This window comes from Patiria miniata, unplaced genomic scaffold (assembly GCF_015706575.1).
Source record: "Patiria miniata isolate m_02_andy unplaced genomic scaffold, ASM1570657v1 HiC_scaffold_1, whole genome shotgun sequence".
NCBI classification, from domain to species: Eukaryota; Metazoa; Echinodermata; class Asteroidea; order Valvatida; family Asterinidae; genus Patiria; species Patiria miniata.
In genome coordinates this window covers 35,215,081-35,233,816 of record NW_024037047.1, presented here as the reverse complement: position 1 = coordinate 35,233,816, position 18,736 = coordinate 35,215,081, and the positions used below count along the sequence as shown (strand labels likewise).

The 18,736-nt window shown below is 40.8% G+C and overlaps 1 protein-coding gene across 1 annotated transcript in view; it reads right to left on the bottom strand.

Moving 5' to 3' along the window:
• LOC119729250 overlaps positions 1 to 18,736 on the bottom strand; it is a 191,710-nt gene that overhangs the window by 77,437 nt on the left and 95,537 nt on the right. The window contains exons 61-76 of the mRNA XM_038201843.1: positions 18,373 to 18,631; positions 16,459 to 16,619; positions 15,139 to 15,270; positions 14,283 to 14,487; positions 13,280 to 13,500; positions 12,607 to 12,726; positions 11,457 to 11,669; positions 10,627 to 10,666; positions 9,842 to 10,024; positions 8,990 to 9,150; positions 8,126 to 8,245; positions 6,796 to 6,885; positions 5,806 to 5,945; positions 4,936 to 5,098; positions 2,032 to 2,102; positions 838 to 992 (exon numbers count right to left, since the gene is read on the bottom strand). Of these exons, the coding sequence (XP_038057771.1) occupies positions 838 to 992; positions 2,032 to 2,102; positions 4,936 to 5,098; positions 5,806 to 5,945; positions 6,796 to 6,885; positions 8,126 to 8,245; positions 8,990 to 9,150; positions 9,842 to 10,024; positions 10,627 to 10,666; positions 11,457 to 11,669; positions 12,607 to 12,726; positions 13,280 to 13,500; positions 14,283 to 14,487; positions 15,139 to 15,270; positions 16,459 to 16,619; positions 18,373 to 18,631 (2,434 nt within the window). The remainder of the gene's footprint in view (positions 1 to 837; positions 993 to 2,031; positions 2,103 to 4,935; positions 5,099 to 5,805; positions 5,946 to 6,795; positions 6,886 to 8,125; positions 8,246 to 8,989; positions 9,151 to 9,841; positions 10,025 to 10,626; positions 10,667 to 11,456; positions 11,670 to 12,606; positions 12,727 to 13,279; positions 13,501 to 14,282; positions 14,488 to 15,138; positions 15,271 to 16,458; positions 16,620 to 18,372; positions 18,632 to 18,736) is intronic.

Sequence of the window (18,736 nt, the reverse complement as noted above, 5' to 3'; positions counted from 1 at the left end):
AGATTGTGAGTACTAGTACTATTATCTACCCACCCACCAAGTTTCATGACGATCAGACATTCCCTTATATGTGTTTTAAAAAATTGCATTTTTGATGACGTCATAATGACGTCGCACAATTTTCACTATTTTGTGAATATACCTATTGCCTAACAAACATAATACTAAAAGAATTTTGAGTTTAGCATATTGTGTTCGTGAGATATGGCTTAAGGGTCCAAAAGTTCAAAAATCGATATGAAATCACACGATGACGTCATGATGACGTCACCTCAATTTTTACCTATAACACATCCCGGTTTACCTACATACCGAGTTTCAACCCAATTGGACTTACAGTTTTGTAGATATAGGACTTTAAAATATGCATGTTTGTGATGACGTCACATGACCCATGGTGACGTCATGATGACGTCACTCTTCGAGGCACATCTATGCTATAAGGACTAAGCCTATGCTGACTTTGAATGATGTATGACAAAGATGAAAGGCAAAAGTGAGGGGTGGAAAAGACGTGTACAATGTCTATGAGATTTGCCAGGGAATAAAAAGAAGAAGAAAGAAAAAAAAATGAGAACAAAAAGAAAGGCTTTTCCGCAACTGTTCGGGAAAGCCAATAATATTCCAGTCATCATGGTACTTTATTGCCATAATATTGCAGTCATTTGGGTACTTTTTAACGGAAGCATACAATACTGATTTATTTTTACCACTGGAAGCCTGATATAAATAATCATATATATTATCCTGGGGTCCGACAGGCGTGTTAGAATAATTTATCTGAATTTCCCATGGCTTATAAAGGATACTTATATTGCTCATTCCCACCTCACTTACCCAACATCCAGTGGGAACTTGGAGAAGAGAATCTCGGCCACAGTCGGGAAGCTAGTGTGTAGAATATCAGCAGTCAGTTGCATCTCACCATACAGGATGAATCCAATAGAAACAGTAGCCTGTGCATATGCACCCACCATAGGTGTGACGCCACCCTATAAGTATATCCAACACTTCAAATGAACTCCTTTGTGTCAAAGTAAAACTGTTCCTGGACATCTCAGAAGCAATTAGACGGAACTTGATAATATACTCAGCATGCTAGCACACGCTACACTGACCACAGTTTTGAGTCAGTAACAATGTAGGCTGTACAAAGGCAGGGTTTGACTTTAGTGGTAGCCTGCTAGCCAAATGCTATTCAAAACAGCGGCTCCTATGAGACACCTAATATAGGCCTATATACAAATGTGAAGTGAATTGGACTTTAAAGACAAATTTCCATAAGTTGAAATGTGTTCAACTTTTGCTAATAACATTCAACACTTAACATGAAGACACGTTTCATATTCATGTTTGCATTTATGCCAATATGAACCACACCTCAACTTCTTTGGTTACATAGGACAGGAAACAAATGGCCGTACCCCAAAATTCGAGCTAAGCAGTGTAGGGGTAAGTTTGAAAATTATCAAGTTATTTTTGCCTGGAATTTAGGGGCATAAAGGACAAGGCGGTTCTCGAACCGCGCGTCTCGCCTGCTTGCGCGATTATCTTTAAAGAGTGACCTCTGACTTTGGTGTGTCCTCAAATGACCTTTGGCCTTGGTATGTGACCTTTGACATCAGTATCATATGAAGGTTGCCATGTTGCATCTACGACCAAAATTTGGTTCCAATTAGACTTCAACTTTTCGAATGAGACAAATTTTTCGAAACTTTAACCAAAATGACACATATCAAGGGAATTTTATTGAAAACAATGGCACCACATGAATAATATACATAGAGACGGACATACACAGTGATTGCACGGTCTCTTTCCTGAACTTCGTTCAGGCGAGACAAAAAGTACATACATGGTGCCAATATGTTATTTGAAAAGAAGCCTCAAGTTATGAAGTTGCAGGAAGATGTTCATCCCTGATTGATATGAAATATTTTATTCATCCTTTCAAGTGTAATTTGGATCTAATGACAAGACCTTTTCAATAATGGACTGGGAATGAAATAGTTCTCAATTTTCTAATACTACCTGTGCTTTCATGGACACGAGGCCAACAGATACTGGTATCTTCATGTCAAAGAATCCTCCTGCTTCAATGGCTAAAACAAGACGGAAAAGACATCAATAGTACGAGACAAATGTTAGCACTTCTACCATTAAATTCTATATGAACTTCATTCTTAAAATTTGTAAAAAGGCCCTTTTCCGTGTTAATCCCATGTTGTCGAGTCAGTGTGTGTCAGCATATACAGTACCACTCAGGGATCAATGATTGTCAAACAGAAAGATTGATACAAATACCGTATTAACCAGACTAAGTTACGCCATGGGCCAAAATCTGTATCAGGTCTAAAAGTTGAGGCTCGTCTTAACTTTCTGGTGTCAACTTGCAATAAGGTCAACTTTACTAATTTGATAGTACTGACTCTGAATCTGGTTGTTCACATTGGCCCAGATTGCGCATTAACCTTATGACAACATGTTTCTCTTATTATTTTGCCCATTTTTGGTCATAAATAGCATGTTTTACGTTCAAATGCTTTCAAACATGACACAGATAAATAGAAAGTCAGCATGAATAATATAAATCATTATTTAACCCAAGTAAGAGTGCTTAAATTTTTGATTTATTCATTTTTTTTTTTTAATCAATCCCTTCAAACATGAGCATGTTGAGATTTCGATGTGGCGTTATTTAATAAGGATTTATATTAAATGTACGTAACTCTGTTTTCCCTTTACAACACAAATCAATCATAGTCAATTCAGTTTCAAGTTAATAAGTAACACACAGTTTTTTCCCTCCACTTCCTCACCCAGAATACATATTTTTTGGGTGTAAAACGGGGCTTCCAGAATCCATATGGAAAAGACATCGCGCAGTCTTGGAAAAAAATGTTTGTACGTGACGTGACATGCGGAAGATAACGTGCGAGCGCGTGGTCTTCGAAATATGTGCACAGTACGCTTTGAATAGCCGGTCAGCTTTGCAAATTACGTATTCCTCACGGCCAGGAATTAGTGGAGGAACATGCACGCGCCCATGGAGGCAAGGCTGGTACACAATGGCAGTGATGCATCGCGATCGCCGTCATGTGGTATGTGCAAACGATACGGCGTGCACAGTTTTAAATATCAATGAGCATGGTCAAAACCGCTTTATAACTGAGAAATGAAGTTGCCACTAAACAGTTAAAACGAGATTGAACGTTACAGGCTTTGGCCCACGGCTTAATGGGGAATGATGGGGAGCAATCTGTTACACTATTAAAATCAAACTGTTTAAAATTCAATCCTAAACTTGTATATGTCATCCTATGTGCTCCGTGCGCCAGCAAAAGAGGGCGCGTTTTTACCCCTTTTGAGAGCTCCTTGGACAGGACACACAGCATGCCTATACTGTACTGTACTGGTTCACGCGCGAAGTACGCACGACTTCCTGAATGTGCAAAAGCTATTAGCCACAGCGTCTTCGCGTGAGCGTCAGGCGTCGTCGGCGCGCGAATACATTCGAAATTCAACTTGCGATGGTCTCCGAGACTAATCCCTGCCTCCAATAACTTTAGATACAAACAAAAAACGCAGTGGATGGATCGGGAACCAGTCTAGGTCACCCCCAACTCTCCTTTTCTGGCCATTGAAGGGGTACTCGTGCACAGAGCCCATAAATCCAAAAATGAATTGTTCACAAACTTTCGCTCAAAGAGCTATTACACACTTTACCAGCGTGGGAACACTATTGCATGTTCATGCATCCCAAGTGTGACAAACAAAACAGTGTTTAGATTTTCCAAGCAAAAGGGACAATATACATGTACTAGGCGGTTACCCGGCTTTGGTGGTTTGTAGGAGTTGTGGGATGTAGCGATTGATTACCATGAGAAGTTGTCCCCCTACTGCGACCCTTTTGCACCCCAAACCGCCCGGAAATCGGTGCTCTTTCTGTCACGCTCTGTTCCTTGCTCTCTGATCGTACAGACCCATATGATTAGCAGCCTTTACAGTCATATTGGCGTGTAGCTTGAAAGTTCCCATTTCAGATGCAATCACAACGTGTGTATCTGTATGCGTACATGTACGCGTGTGAATGTATATATGTACACACGCTGTACGCACGTACATACGTAAGAGAGAGGACCCCTCGGGAGCAGCCCCTGGGGTGACAATCGCTTAAAAGGATGATAAAAATCTAAGCTGGACTAAGCCTCACCCACCCACAGAGATTGAGCGCTGTGCGACCAGCCACTTCCGAGAATAAGCTCAAACAAACATCCAAACATCCAAACAAACATCCAAACAGAGACTTGCGTATTATTATATAGATATTAATTTTTAGCCCATGAACTTGTGATCAGACAGATATTGTTGAAATAGTTGAAATAGCCAGTGTAACACAGCTAAGGCCAAAAAAAAGTCTCCGGTTTCTGGTAGGGAGCTTGCCCCAAAAGAGAAGCGGCTACGCGTTTTTTTTTTTGTTGTTTTTTTTTCTCCTTCAAATGTCGGCTGATGACTGCAAATGGTGCCAGACTAAATTTATGGGAGTCCAGAGAGGCCACATAAAGCTTATACTCGATCATAACCCCATCTAAAAACACGTCAAAATCGTGCAGCAGCAGGATTCCAGTCAAACCAGTGAGTTTGGCAGTTTTGAGACATCTTACATTGAAATTAAAACTTTTTCATTTTGCCGACGCGCATTGCTACGGCGACGCGCGCGCATACCAGAAACCAGAGACTGTTTTTTTTGGCCTAATAATGAGATTTTTTTAAGATTCTTTCGAACTTGAGCTAGTTGGATATGGACCTACAACTAGAAGACTTGGCTAGTCCAATCATTGTTGACTTGCTAGGTTTGGATCAAAATTCAACGTCAAAATAATTAGTCAATCTTTGCTTAATCAATTCTCAAACATGCTCTATGATGGTACTTACTAAATTCTAAGTAGATAAATCCACCGATTGGTATGCCCCAGCGAGCTTGCAAAAACTTAGCATGTCTTCTTGGGAAAGGAATGGTCCCACTCAGAACGACATCAAATTGCTGAAACTTGTCATCTGCCTTTCCATTGATGATGACATCAATGAACTCCTCAATCTTCCAATAAAATGAAAAATAGGATTGCAAATTAAGGGTTTCAATTTGCTGGACCTAGCAAAGAATCAAAGCTCACAACAGCAACAAGTTATAGGCAAACTGAAAGGAAATTTGGCTTTTGTGTAGTTGTGCAACCTATGACTTAAGATTCTGTGCTTTACAAGTTAGCACAGAACTTTCAATGCTAAGCAATAAAACCAAAGAAGTTTTTTTATATGAAAGTTTTATCCAATAATGATTCATGCAGTTTACAGAAACTAAACAAAGAGACATGAACTTTAACCCTTACTCCCTAGTGTCTTTTACTAAGGACTGGACCAAATCCGCCAAAGGCCATCACTGACCCTGCTTCACATAATGCATTAGGACCAAATCTGCTGAAATCCACCACAAGACCACCACTACTTGGTATTCATGGCTCGCCTACCAATATCCCCCAAAATGGGGAATTGTTTTTGATGAATTTGGGAAGGTTACGGGCAATTCCACGGTTAGTAACCAATTTTGTGCGTCTTGTTTATCATACATAACACATTTTTCTGGATGTCATCTTTGGTGCTTAGGTAGGTCTAGATCTACTCTATCTACCATGGAGATAACAGTTATTAAACCTTTTCAGTAAGGTAATTACAGCCCAAGGAAACTCAAAAGTGCATCAAAAATGTAACAGGAGTAACCGTGGAATTGCCCTTATGGTTTTAACTTACAAAGGTCCTAAAGAGAGCACGCAGGTCTTTCATCAACTGAACCACAGTGAATGGGTCGATATTCTGAAGATCCAGCATTGCTTCTAACTCCCCTATGGTCATGTTGGCAATACGTCGGCCAAGAGCATCCAAACCTTTCTCTGTTGGAGGTCAGTGAGTCAACATAATTAATTCCAATTCTGTAGGATCTACACCCTTTAAGGCTTTATTACATACTATCACAAGACGTTTCAATGCATAACCTGCACTCCAATACTGCAATAACTTTAAACACATATATTCTTATGAAAAAAGCTATGTAATGATTGCCCACAACTGGTTTTGATGGGCAATGGCTGACCATCCAATTGGAACCTCTTCAATGTTCTGTGTAAAAATTCACCACTTATAATCAGTACGTCAATGTTTCAAAGGAAACATGGTAAAAACCCATGAAATTTTAAACAGTACTTTCATAATTATAATTTTTTTCTAATACTAATCAATCTGAACAGCAGGGATGTATCAATGTGATGTATGGCATTATCATCATCATCAGTCTCCAAATCCAACTATGGGACATTGAGCCACCCACACCAACCGATCAGTCGAGATGAGCCACAGGGAAGGGGCTGACAGAGCATGGTCAGCCTCAAGCTGTCGCACCCAGGTATTTCGGGGTCGGCCGCGTGGTCGTGACCAACCAGGATCAGGCTTGACTCCTGTCGATGCATCAACGAACAGCTTGAGGGCGGCGTGTGCTGGGGTGTTGATAGGGAGTCGAGGAATGTAACCAAAGATGGAGTGACGCCGTGATGATATGATGGAGCGATGATATGTATGGCATTATGGGACAAACTATAGCCCTTTGAATGCATTTACAAGAACATGTTTTGGCAACAAGCTTGAGTCTCTGGAAAGTTTCTTGTGGAGGGAAAATCTCAGTTTGGTAAACTAGAAATGCATGTTACTTCTTTGAGGGTAGATCTCCTATGACTGAAATGTACATACGTGTTAATCCTCCACCAATGATGACATCGCCCTGCCATGTGCCCGAGTCAGCGCCAGGACTAAGACTAAGGTCAAACAAGCTAGCTCCCCCTGAAACAAAACAAGCACACCACTTGCACTGTACATCATTAAAAGTGCTGCCATGAGTGGAATTGAACCTGTAACCTTCCAAGCGGATGTCATACATCTTAATAGGATTTACCAAACTTCAGGTTCATTGCCTGCTTCAGCTTCATCTCAGTTTGGAGAATCATTTTAAAGCTCTTCATGTCTAAACCAAATGGAAATGGTCTTAACTGTGGTCTCATGGGACTTGATGTTCCTGGGGCACAACATGGATACATATTGAGCTGGAATCTCCAAAGTCAGGGGTCTAAAATCTCCTGAAGCAAAACTGGAGACAAAGCCCGAGGTTAACAGATGACCCCTATATAATAAGGGAATAAATGTGTGCGTCTGAAGTTTTAAACACTTTGTTTAAGACCAGTTGGAGTTTGGATGCTGATAATTACCCGAGACGAAGTAATTATCAGCATCCAAATTCAACTAGTCTTAAATGTAGTGTTTAATACCGACCAAGAACATTACCCTTTTTGGTAAAAAAAAAATCAAACCTTTCCAGTCCAAAATTCAAAACAAGTCAAAAATTATAAATTTTCAACGATTTCGATCAACAAACCTCCCCTCTGGCTATACAATGGCAAGGCCCTCTCGTAAACAACTCATTATCAGGAGATTGATGCGTACGTCGCGCATACTGCGTGATGTGGCACACAACCAGGGTTCGAAATTAGCGGAAACCCGCTAGCCAAATGCTAGTCAAAACAGGGGCGGGCTAGTCAAACTATTCCTAAGTAGCCAGGCTGGCGAGTCAAAAAATTATTGGGATACGACAAAGATGGAAGGATAGGAAGATAAAATACAACATGCGGCTAGTGAAAATGCCCGCGGGCTAGTTAAGGGTCTGTTTCAGTAGCCCGCCTGGCTAGTGAATAAAAAAGTTAAGGTCGAACCCTGTACACAACGCAGATGTACCAGTGTAGTGTGAATTTAGGACCATGAAATACTGACTCACTGATGCGTATGTGTGTGTTGCATATGCCTACGTGAGGATTGTGAGCGTTCAACCAATAAAACGGTGCTGGCACCGGATTTAATAGGAGTCAAAATTTCTTGTGACACTGGAAAAGTGTTTTAGCCCAGCCAGCCATGTCTTTATCAACGGTTTATGTCTTTATCATGATGTGCTCTCAACCCATAGGAATGGGTAAAAAAGGTATTTATGAATACATCTTTATCAATCACTAGTCCAGTCATCTTTTAGCATTACCTGTAGTCACTGAGAGTGACAGGTCCCTTCTCCTTCTCCTGGTAACTGGAGTTTCATCTTCATCACCAAAGATGAGAAGACCCATGGAGCGACGGCTTGCTGTACCTGATTCAGCAATCCCTGTAACAATGACACAGCTCGACTGAAATATTCATACATAGCTCAGACATTTGGGCCATCAGCTTAATCATCAGAAATACAAAACCTCAAGTTTATAACTGCCTCATCGCACTTTACATAGAAAGATGTTGGACGATTAGGTTTGACACAGGTTTGAGTATACTCGGAATAAAAATAATCAATCTTTCTTTGTATTGTACTCGGAAACTAGTACGTACACATACTGTGTCTCACCCAAAGAGCTCTCAAGATTGTTCCAACAGTGCCGTCTACTGTCCATACATGGAGTCTATTGAAACAAATACGTTTTTCCCAGGGCTACAGCTTTCCATATAAGTTTGCGGTAGCACCATGTGAATACATCTCTTTTGTGAGTATGTGTGGTTCTGAACAGAACCGGAGGGACTCAACGTTTCTTCACATGGTGCTACCGCAAACTTATCTTGTCTTAGTATCTTTCCACCATGCAAACCTTCAAATCTCATCATATAATTTTATGTCTCATATTCATACCCCAAGCAGCAGTACTCTAAAAATGCAATCAGGTTCTCACTTTTGCAGTCTCTCATAAAGACTATTTGAGAAGATGCCAAAATTGCAGCAGTGGTGGGCAAAAAATTCAACTCAAATACATGTAAGTTAGGTTCCTCCTTAGGACCCCTAGATTCAACACTGGTTATTACAATAAACTTTTGTAGCTTTATCCTAAATTCATTTCAGACTAACAAGAAGAATGAAACTCACTGGGCTTGACGGCTTTCTCTGGCTGCAGCTTAGTCATGGCGTTATCCTCTGCTGAATACGAGGTGGAGCCTCCACTAAGAATGGTCTTAAAGTAGGCCCTGGCCTTGTCTATAGGATTAGCTGTCAGGTCTTCTGTGCTGTCTAGTTCCTCAGCAGATTCACTAGCATTATATGGAGTACACCAAAGAAATTAGTAAACAAGAAAGATATTCAACGGACTCTTGAGTAAAAGAGTAAAAGATTGCAGAGAGATAGTGAAGGTATACAAAATTGGACTTTATCCAAAAAGATAGGGCTTGACTCCTACAACAACAATGTATTTTGAAGTGATCAACTCATTTAAAAGGTAGAGTAAATCATTGCAGCTATTCATTAAATGACCAAATTATTGTTCAAAAGTTTACTTGGTTTAAAGATAGTAATGGCACTAAACTCCCTGTGAATTTATTCCTTCTGGCACGCTGTCATTTTGAAGAAAACAAAAAAGAAAGTCGTTTCCAAAGATGCGTCAAGTGATCACACATTTTTGGAAATTTCATTTGGGCGAATCCACCAATTGTTTTGTAATTGGGCGAATGCTGATTTCAGGTGCAATTCAAAATATAACTTGGCAACTTTTGAATTGAAATCGAGATCCCATAATATTGTCTTCTCAGCATATACAGCATTCACAGAGGTAACATTTCATCAGTTAGTTCTTACGCACCCGCCATTCGATTTCGAGCACTGTTGTTGCTTCAAATTATCTACTTTACACATCCATATACTCTAATGGGATGTGTAATTTTGTCCGACAGTTTTGAAATAAAAGAGCTTAGTCTTGATTAAACATTGGGTTTTAAGTCCACTCACAGGTCGTCTAGACTTCTTCGCTTCCTCCTTGTGCTGCTGCCTCCTCCTTGATCATCACAATGTGAACCTGAGAACATTGCATCTCTGAGAATGACGATGGGTTCATCACACACACCCTGCCAACACAAGCTGATGTCTAGATCCACATCATAGATAGTATTATGGGGTCGCTCTACATCATACCTACATGCACATTGACAAGTGAAGAGGAAATTTAAAGTTCACTGTAGCTTGTCAACCAAGAACCCAGGTCCTTTTGTCTTGAAAAAAAAAATCAACCAAAAAGGTCTGTAGTGTCATACAAAATCTTAGCATTAGAAGCCTGATTAGCTGTCAATTTGAAATGCATTTAAAGAATTTTTATTTCTGAGATCACAACAGTTGAGTATTACCCATTTTTGAAAATTCTTGTTAGTAGTTCCATTTTTAATTTGGCGAAGTGCGCACAAGCATTGACACATACAATGCACACGTGCGCGAGGTTGCTATAATTTGTCAGTTCACCTCATCACAAATCAAGTTTGTACAAAGAGCACAGGTGAGTGAAACCTAGCTTTTGAGCAGCTGCTGCAGAGACACATCTGTTGAATCTGAATGTAATTTGTTACCACACAGACCAACTCCCATTTTCTAGCTTGTGATTCCCTTAAAAAAGGCTAATCTTATCTCAAGCATTTTGACACTCAGGTCTGCCATGAATGTTGCAACTGTGTACAGACAACTCCCCATCTTCATTGCATGTATGCCTGCCCTCTTTTACAAAACCTAGGGATGATCAACCTTACCTGATCTTCAGAACTCCCAGGGTTTTCTCAAAGGAATGAACTGGGGAGATAAGAAACAAAATAATCATTAAGTTAGTCATCAAATTCTAGCAGGGATCTCAAACCAACATTCAAGTTCCAGCTGAAAGATTCTCTTTGGAAAAAGTTCACTTTGAACAGAAACAGCATTGGGAACAGTTGCATATATCCTGAAATAATAACAGTCTCAGAGTGAATACATGGTGGTTGAAAGTGTTGCATTGTAAAGTAGACAGGAGAAAACAAAGGAAAAGTTTGATAGCAAATCAGTGAGTGGTCCTCATCATATATATGCCCGCTAGCCAAATGCTAGTCAAAACAGCGGCGGGCTAGTCAAACTATTCCCTTCAGTAGCCCGGCTTGCGAGTCAACAATTACTGGGCTATGGCAGAAAGGCCAGGAGGAAAAAATACATCCTTAAATTCAGAAAGCAAACCTGTATCAATTTGTGCCTAATTTTATTAACTGTTTAGGGTTAAATTATTAGATCTGTTTATTTAAAACACTGACAAGATTTCCTCAGGATACACGTTTTACATGTATGCACATTGTTGTTTATGAGACACTCAATAAAAGAAAAACATGCGGGCTAGTGAGAATGCCCGCGGGCTAGTTAAGAGTCTATTTCAGTAGCCCGGCTGGCTAGTGACAAAAAAACATTAAGGTCAAACCCTGATATCACTGTCTCAATTAATAACCAATCTGTGGGACGCTAAACTATTTTGACTCATTTTAGTTACACTCATTAAAAAAGTTAATGAAGAAAAGTGTATCTTTGGAAGCAAAAAAGTTGACAATGGAATTGTTCTCACTCTGCAGTAGTTGTATGCCAATCGTCTCAACATGACTCCATTTCTCAAATCCAAATGAGAAAGTGCGAGCACAGGGATCCAGCTTGACCCAGACAGAAAATGACCTCTGAACTATGCCCAGGTCAAAGTTCAAGCAACAACCAACCCCAAGACAGGACTGATCCAGGGAACAGAATGGTGCGACAGCTGATGGTACAGCAAGTGAACTGCAGCCTGTTTAAAAACAAAAAAGGTGTCACTAATTATGCTGTATGACAAAATTTATGGTTAAAATGATCAAAACTCTGCCATTGTATTTCTGGCTCAAACTAAACATTTGGATCAGTATTAGGTTCTGCCCTTCACCGATTATAAACACTGTATACTCAGTGTGTCACCTCCTGAGCTAAAGTTGGAACCAAATCACTCAAGACCACGACCTCCTGCTTTCTAGTGCAGACGTCTTACCACCTAAACCCCTAAACCAATATAATATACATATATTGAGTGGATCAGCATGGAATGGGAGGAATATTATCGCATGGTAAAATCTGGACTTTTCCATTTCGCTAGGCGAAGCTGAGTGAACTGGAAAAGTCCAGGTTTTACCGAGCAATAATATTCCTCTGATTTCACAATTGAAAGCCACTCAATATTTGTTTTATATAACTGACATATAGATCTTTGTCATTTGATATATTTGAACTTTTATTTTAATACAAAATTGGTGAAAATGTATTGCTCTCTTCCAAACCACCCCTTCACGAAAATGTTTGAACCCAACGCTGTAGCACTGGCTCTTTGGAACAATATGCGCTACGCGCAATGCTGAACGCGCACACCAGCATGCTTTTGCACACAAATACTGTGTCATGGAACAAGACTGATCCTAACTGTTGAATAGTATTTCCCATTCCCCATGGGCGGATAGTACTTTTTGAGCTCCGGTGTGAATGGTAGTAATAACGAATGACACCTGATGTGAGTTCCACCAATCAAATGACAAGGATCTGTATGTCGGTTATATAAGAAAAAATATGGGCAAATCATCCAGAGAAACCATCAGCCTACAATCATTCCAACTTGATGTAAAATGGGGAAACTGGGAACTTGGAGCTTAACCCCTAAAGTTCATAAGCTTGCAGCTTTGGTCCGATGTCCATAAACTTGCCTGTGGTTGCTGGTGTGATTTGCTCTGGTGGACCGCTGCATGGTTGAGGTAGGAGAACATCAGCGCTGACACTCAGACGGTTCACTACAAGGCCGCTAGCATAATCTGCGATATCACCTACTCAGAAATAGTGATAAAATTCTGTGTTAGATTGCATAAACATCACAAGCGTTTTCTATGGTCACAAAATTTGCTACACAGAGGCAAATTCAGGGTGGTCAAGGGGGTCCTGAAATCCTTTTTGTTCACAATTCTTTGGCCAACAAAGTTTAAAGATGCTTTCCACACACACCCGATGTGCAGTTCCCTCATGCATCCAACTATCAAGCCATTTAACCTACTCCAAAACTAATTTACTCCACCAGGGTAGAAGCATTAAAGGACTTCCTCCCCCTTCCATAAATCCTCGATATGTGCCTGCTGGATTGTAACAACCTAAGAGTTCCAAGCAGGTTTAGAAGGGCAGGGGACAGGGTCTTCTCAGTTTTTGGACCCCGATGCTGGAATTCCTTATCACAACATCCGCACCATCAGTTCTCTTGACAACTTTAAGGGTAGATTGAAAACTGATCTGTTCTCTCCATGTAATCTGTAACTTTGTGTTCTGGAGTTGTCCTTAGTCGCTCATTGTAACTTGCGTGCTATAAATTGTGTTATTATTATTAAGACTTACCCAAGTCTTGAGCCCACTCCAAAGTTCCGTTTGGGTTACAGAATGGTATCGGTGCAGTGAAGTCCTGAAGGATGACAATGTCAGGAGCACAGCCTCCAGCGATGCAGAGTTGCAGGGAGAGGGAGAGGAGGAAGTTACGGTTGTCTGTGGTCTTGTCGATGGTGAAGGTGAGCAAGACCGCATCACTCAGTCTTTCCCTTGTCACTTTGCCCCACTTGTAACTGCAGACATTTCAGAGATCTTGAATTACAATCAATCCAGTAATGTATTTATCAAAAAAATTTGAGTATCTGAAAAGTAAACTTCCTTAGAGCAGGACCCGATTTCACGAAATGCTACGACGCTTCGCAACCCAAGTTGCGACGTATCAACTCGCGACGCGTTGTACGATCCATTTCGAGAAACTTGCGATGTGTTGAATGCGTTGTAAGTTCCTTGACAACGGCTTAAAACACGTCGCAAGTTATGACATGTCTAGTGGTCATCGCAAAATAAGAAGAGTCATCTTCTTAGCCAGTTTAATACCATAAAGATTACATAAACGAGATTATCATATCAAGACAATGTGTGAAACTTTGTAAATAGATAATTCATTGAATAATTATGAATTACACTGAAAAATTGCAGTTGAAATTTCAAAGTAGCCATTCAGTCCACTGGGAGCTTGTTTTCCTTTAAAACTATATAACACTTCTGCCATTTTGTTTTACATTCGAAAAGCTTTTTCGAGAGGAGATCTGACGACTCTTTGTTGAATATCAGATGACTATTTACTGTACGCTGAATAAATACATAAAACAGTCACCGTAGGTGTATAAATACACCTACATGTACAACGCGTCGCAGCCTCGACGCATCGTAGGGATACGACGCGTCGCAGCGCTGCGTTGCATTGTAAGTTACAATGGGTTTCATGAAATCGGGTGCAGGTTTCAATATTGACCTTCAACACAGTGTAATTCTATTGTGGATTGCATTGAATAGTCCACAATAAACTACATACCTTAAAAGGGTGACATTGTAACTCCAGTTCTCAAATCCAACGCTCAGTTTGAAATCACAGGGGTCTACAATCAGCCAGGCCCTCAGGGTGCGACTGATGATGCCGAGGTCTACTGCTAGACAACACTCCACCCCCAGGCAGGATTCTGAATAGTGACATACACCTCCTGACGGAAGTGTGGGCAGAGAGGGGAGGTGTGGACACACTGCAGGAAACAAGACAGAAAAAGAACATTGACGACAGTTGAATGAGAATCACAAGTGTAATTTTGTAATGTTTTTTCATTTTTCGAGGCATGATTCCAGTTCATGAAAATTAGCAATTGAAATTGAAGGAAATTGGCAGCGTGGCTAGGCTTAAAGGAAACAAAGAATTGTAACATTTTGAAACACCTTTAGTTTACTTTAGTCTAAAAGATAAAAATGCACATTTTTTTTTCACATGGAGAATTCTTTTAAAGTGGAAGATAATTATAGGTGATACAGTTGATAACAGACTTTTTCAAGTAATGAAAAACAGGATAGCTTTTTGAAAACACAAAACCACTTTTGCCATTAGGTCTGTGACCTGTTTTTATAGCTAATACATGTACAGGATAGCTTCCACTCCCCAGTGTCATCGCATGGTTGCTGGATTTTGAGTTTCATCTGCATATAAAACGTTGAAAACATCACTTAACACATGTCACTAAAAGTGAATGCATTGTGTGAAATCTTATGAAAGCAAGCTTTGGATGCTTGGGGCATCCAAGTACTGAAGAAACCAACCCACTAATGGGCACCTCAATTTAGCCTATACCACTCAAAATTAACTTAAAGCCCTTATACAGGTCATGGGACAATGCTACTGTCCTTACCTCCAGACTGACTAGGCTGGATCACAGGTGGGCAAGGTGAGGCCGAGACTAGACGAGATGGTAAGCCAAGAGCCTGAGCCACAGCCTCAAATCCAGCGTCTAGGCTTCCCAGCTGAGAGATTGAGGTTATACCTAGCAGTGATAAACAAAAACTGTATTATGTGATGTCAGTGAAACACAATTCAACATACCACAATGGGCTCCGTCTACAAGTGTCCCCTCAATGGTAAAATAGGGAGTGTTGAGAAAGACAACTGGGAGAGACATTTGAAAGTATTGCCATTGACACTTGATGCTCACCAGAAGACGCTACTGCTTTGTGAACATTCAGAATAACATTGTCGTGCATACTTTGTGCTACACACGCATGAACCAGTAAGAGCACGCGTGTGTTCCCCCTCCCACTGGGCAATCAAAAGTAGTTTAAAAGTGCTCTCTCTTGTTTGCACATGCAGCCCATAGGATTGATGTTTGGGTAAATTGATGGAGCAGCAACTCTTACTAGAAGGCTCCTGTGGGCCAGAACAAACTGTATAGCTACAGACTGATGCATTAAGCCCTGCATCATGATATTCTGATCAATCAAATCCATGATTACTGTCTGACATGCTTAGACAAAGTCTGACATTAGTGCATGTGTGAAAGACGGGCTCAGCTAGAACATGTAGCATGCAATGGCTAGGAGTATGTGCTGCTACCGGTACCTCTGGTGTGCAGTGGTTGGGGCTTAATGGATCAGACCTACTTTACGTCAAGTCACATACTTACTTAAAAACAATACTCATGTACTCAGGGAAAATGCAGATTTGTTTTGGGGTTTTTTTTTGGGAGGGGTGGGGTTGGGAAAGGAGTGGGGGGGGGGAGGGGGGCAAATCAAGATACATGTACAAATAATTAAGGAGCACGGAGAGGGTGGAATGAAATCTTAGAAGCGAGTGCTGGTGAGTCTCAGAATGAAGCTGATCACACTTGACTTAAAACTTTCAACCAATTTTTCGTGGCACATTCAAACCATACAAGCTTGTGTCACAGAAACGGCACTCAATGAATTGCTTATCAGTTTCCATGACTCATGGGAGGTACCAGCTTTAAACAGGATGAGGAGGACGTCCCATGTGGGGGCCATTGACCAACACTGACCACAAGATGTGTCAGCATATTTGACTCATACACATCTCGGGTGCACCACAAGGTGATGTATTGTGCACACAATACGTGACTTCATGGTGCGACCGGCGATGTATAACACAACTTCTCCTATGTTTCACTAAAGCATAAATCATCATCAACTCTTCCAGAATAAGAACAAGTGGAATTCACCTGGTAGATTGTTCCAGGAGATGGTTCCGTTAGGGTAGCACATAGGAAGAGGGGATACTGCACCATCTAAGATCATGAGTCGTCCTGTACATTGACCATCGATGCATGCATCTATGGACAGACTCATTGATATCTCACCATCCATGAGCTCCAAGGTGAACCTGCATTGTTAAACACATAGCAAAAAAAAGAGAAATTTATTGTGAAAATAATGTTTTAGTAGGACGTATGAGAACTTTTGACGTTATAAATGTTGGTACTCAAAAAGGCTCTTTTAGAGTGCTAGAGAGTACTACAGTTACAAAGTACTGTAACACAAAGTATGGGCAATCAAAAACTACATTTATTTTCCAATCTTCCCCTGTGCACTAATTTGATTTGATATGATTTGATTTTATTCAGATAATAATTACCGTCGAGAACGGGTCACTGGGGAGACATTTCCGTAGACTTGTGCACAAAAGTTTGCCCCCAATTTGACCTCATCCTACCCCCACAAATTTTGGTATTTTTACTAATTGTTCCATGAGCGATCGATCTAGTCTATTTGCGACAGTTAAATGTTTTAGTCCATGGATATGGTTACTAAGATTGTCTGTTCATTTGTTTGTACACTATTCTCCAGCGTATTAATAATTGTCCGCCTGAACCCAAAATCTATTTAGGTCGCCTGCACTCGCTTCTAATCTATTGGTTCGACATGACTCTGGAACGTATATCCGAACCAGGGGTTATTTCCATTAGGGGCCCGTAATCTCATACACAGAACACACAGGTTGAAAATCCCATTCAAAGGATATGGCCCTAATGATGATATCAATGGACCTTTATACAGTGAATGCATTTAAAGAGGTTGTGGAATGCTCGAAGACATTTCCGTCATTTTTCGGGTATATGTAGCCTAAGGTGTGATGAAATAAAAACGACTATTGTTTCTGTCATGAAATGAGTACAAAAGGTACTTTTGAGAGCTGATTTTCAGGTCCAGTTTCGACCCGAACGTGCAACTGTGTAAAAGTCGTCGTTGCGGGCAGCAAACAAAACACAGTAAATCGTGACGTAATAAACAGGACTCGTGTATGCTACTGTGCATCGGGAGTCCTGTTTATTACGTCACGATTTACTGTGTTTTGTTTGCTGCCCGCAACGACGACTTTTACACAGTTGCACGTTCGGGTCGAAACTGGACCTGAAAAACAGCTCTCAAAAGTACCTTTTGTACTCATTTCATGACAGAAACAATAGTCGTTTTTATTTCATCACACCTTAGGCTACATATACCCGAAAAATGACGGAAATGTCTTCGAGCATTCCACAACCTCTTTAACAATTGTTTTGTTATACCTCTGTCCTGGATTCTTTGGATTGTGAGGTAAAAATCACGAAAACAAACGGCAGTAAACACAACACTCATGACAATCGAATGTCAACTCACATGCATGTCACGTGCTCGAAACAGCTGATGGTCTGCTAGTTCGCTGCTCCCACTCATGTGTGAAATCATGGCAAAAATCGTGGGTACCAACAAGCATTTCATACCGTATGAACCGTACGTACCGCACGTTCAAAGTCATAGCACACTCCCTGTGGTACGTGATATCCCACAGGGAGCGTGCTATGACTTTTTATAAACTGAACACGTGATCGTTCTAGGCCAATGAAAAAACAGTATTCAAGACAGAGGTATAACAACCTCTAATATTTGCATTCCTCATGTATTTGGAATACCTCATATCAGCAAAATGATCCACTAAACCCACCGCATGATGTTTTGATCAATCACAGCCTTGACTAATGTCTGACAGAAGAAATGGAGAGACTGTGGCATTGGAGAGATGCACCTGTTGCTCCCCACATACAGAGTGGGCCGGGCCTAATGGATCACTTGATTCTTAATAAGTAAAACCAGTTTACCTGAGCATGACAAAGTTTCCGATAGTGATCTCCTGACTTGTATCAAACTCCAGGTGTGAGAGGGATTTACTGTACTGCCAGTTGCCAAACTGCAGCGTCAGCTGGCCCAGGCATGGATCTATCACCATGGAGGTACTGAATGAATGATGTAACGGTCCAAGGTTCACATCCAGGCAGCAATGTATGCCAAAGCAAGTGTCGAGGATAACACAGTGAGCCAGAGAGGTCATGTTACTGGGAAACTGCATGCTGGGACAATCTGGAAGAAAATGAGGTTACACTGTAACATTTGATTGAATGGTTCAAGGTTCACATCCAGGCAACACTGTATGCCAAAGCAAGTGTTGAGGATGCCACAGTGAGC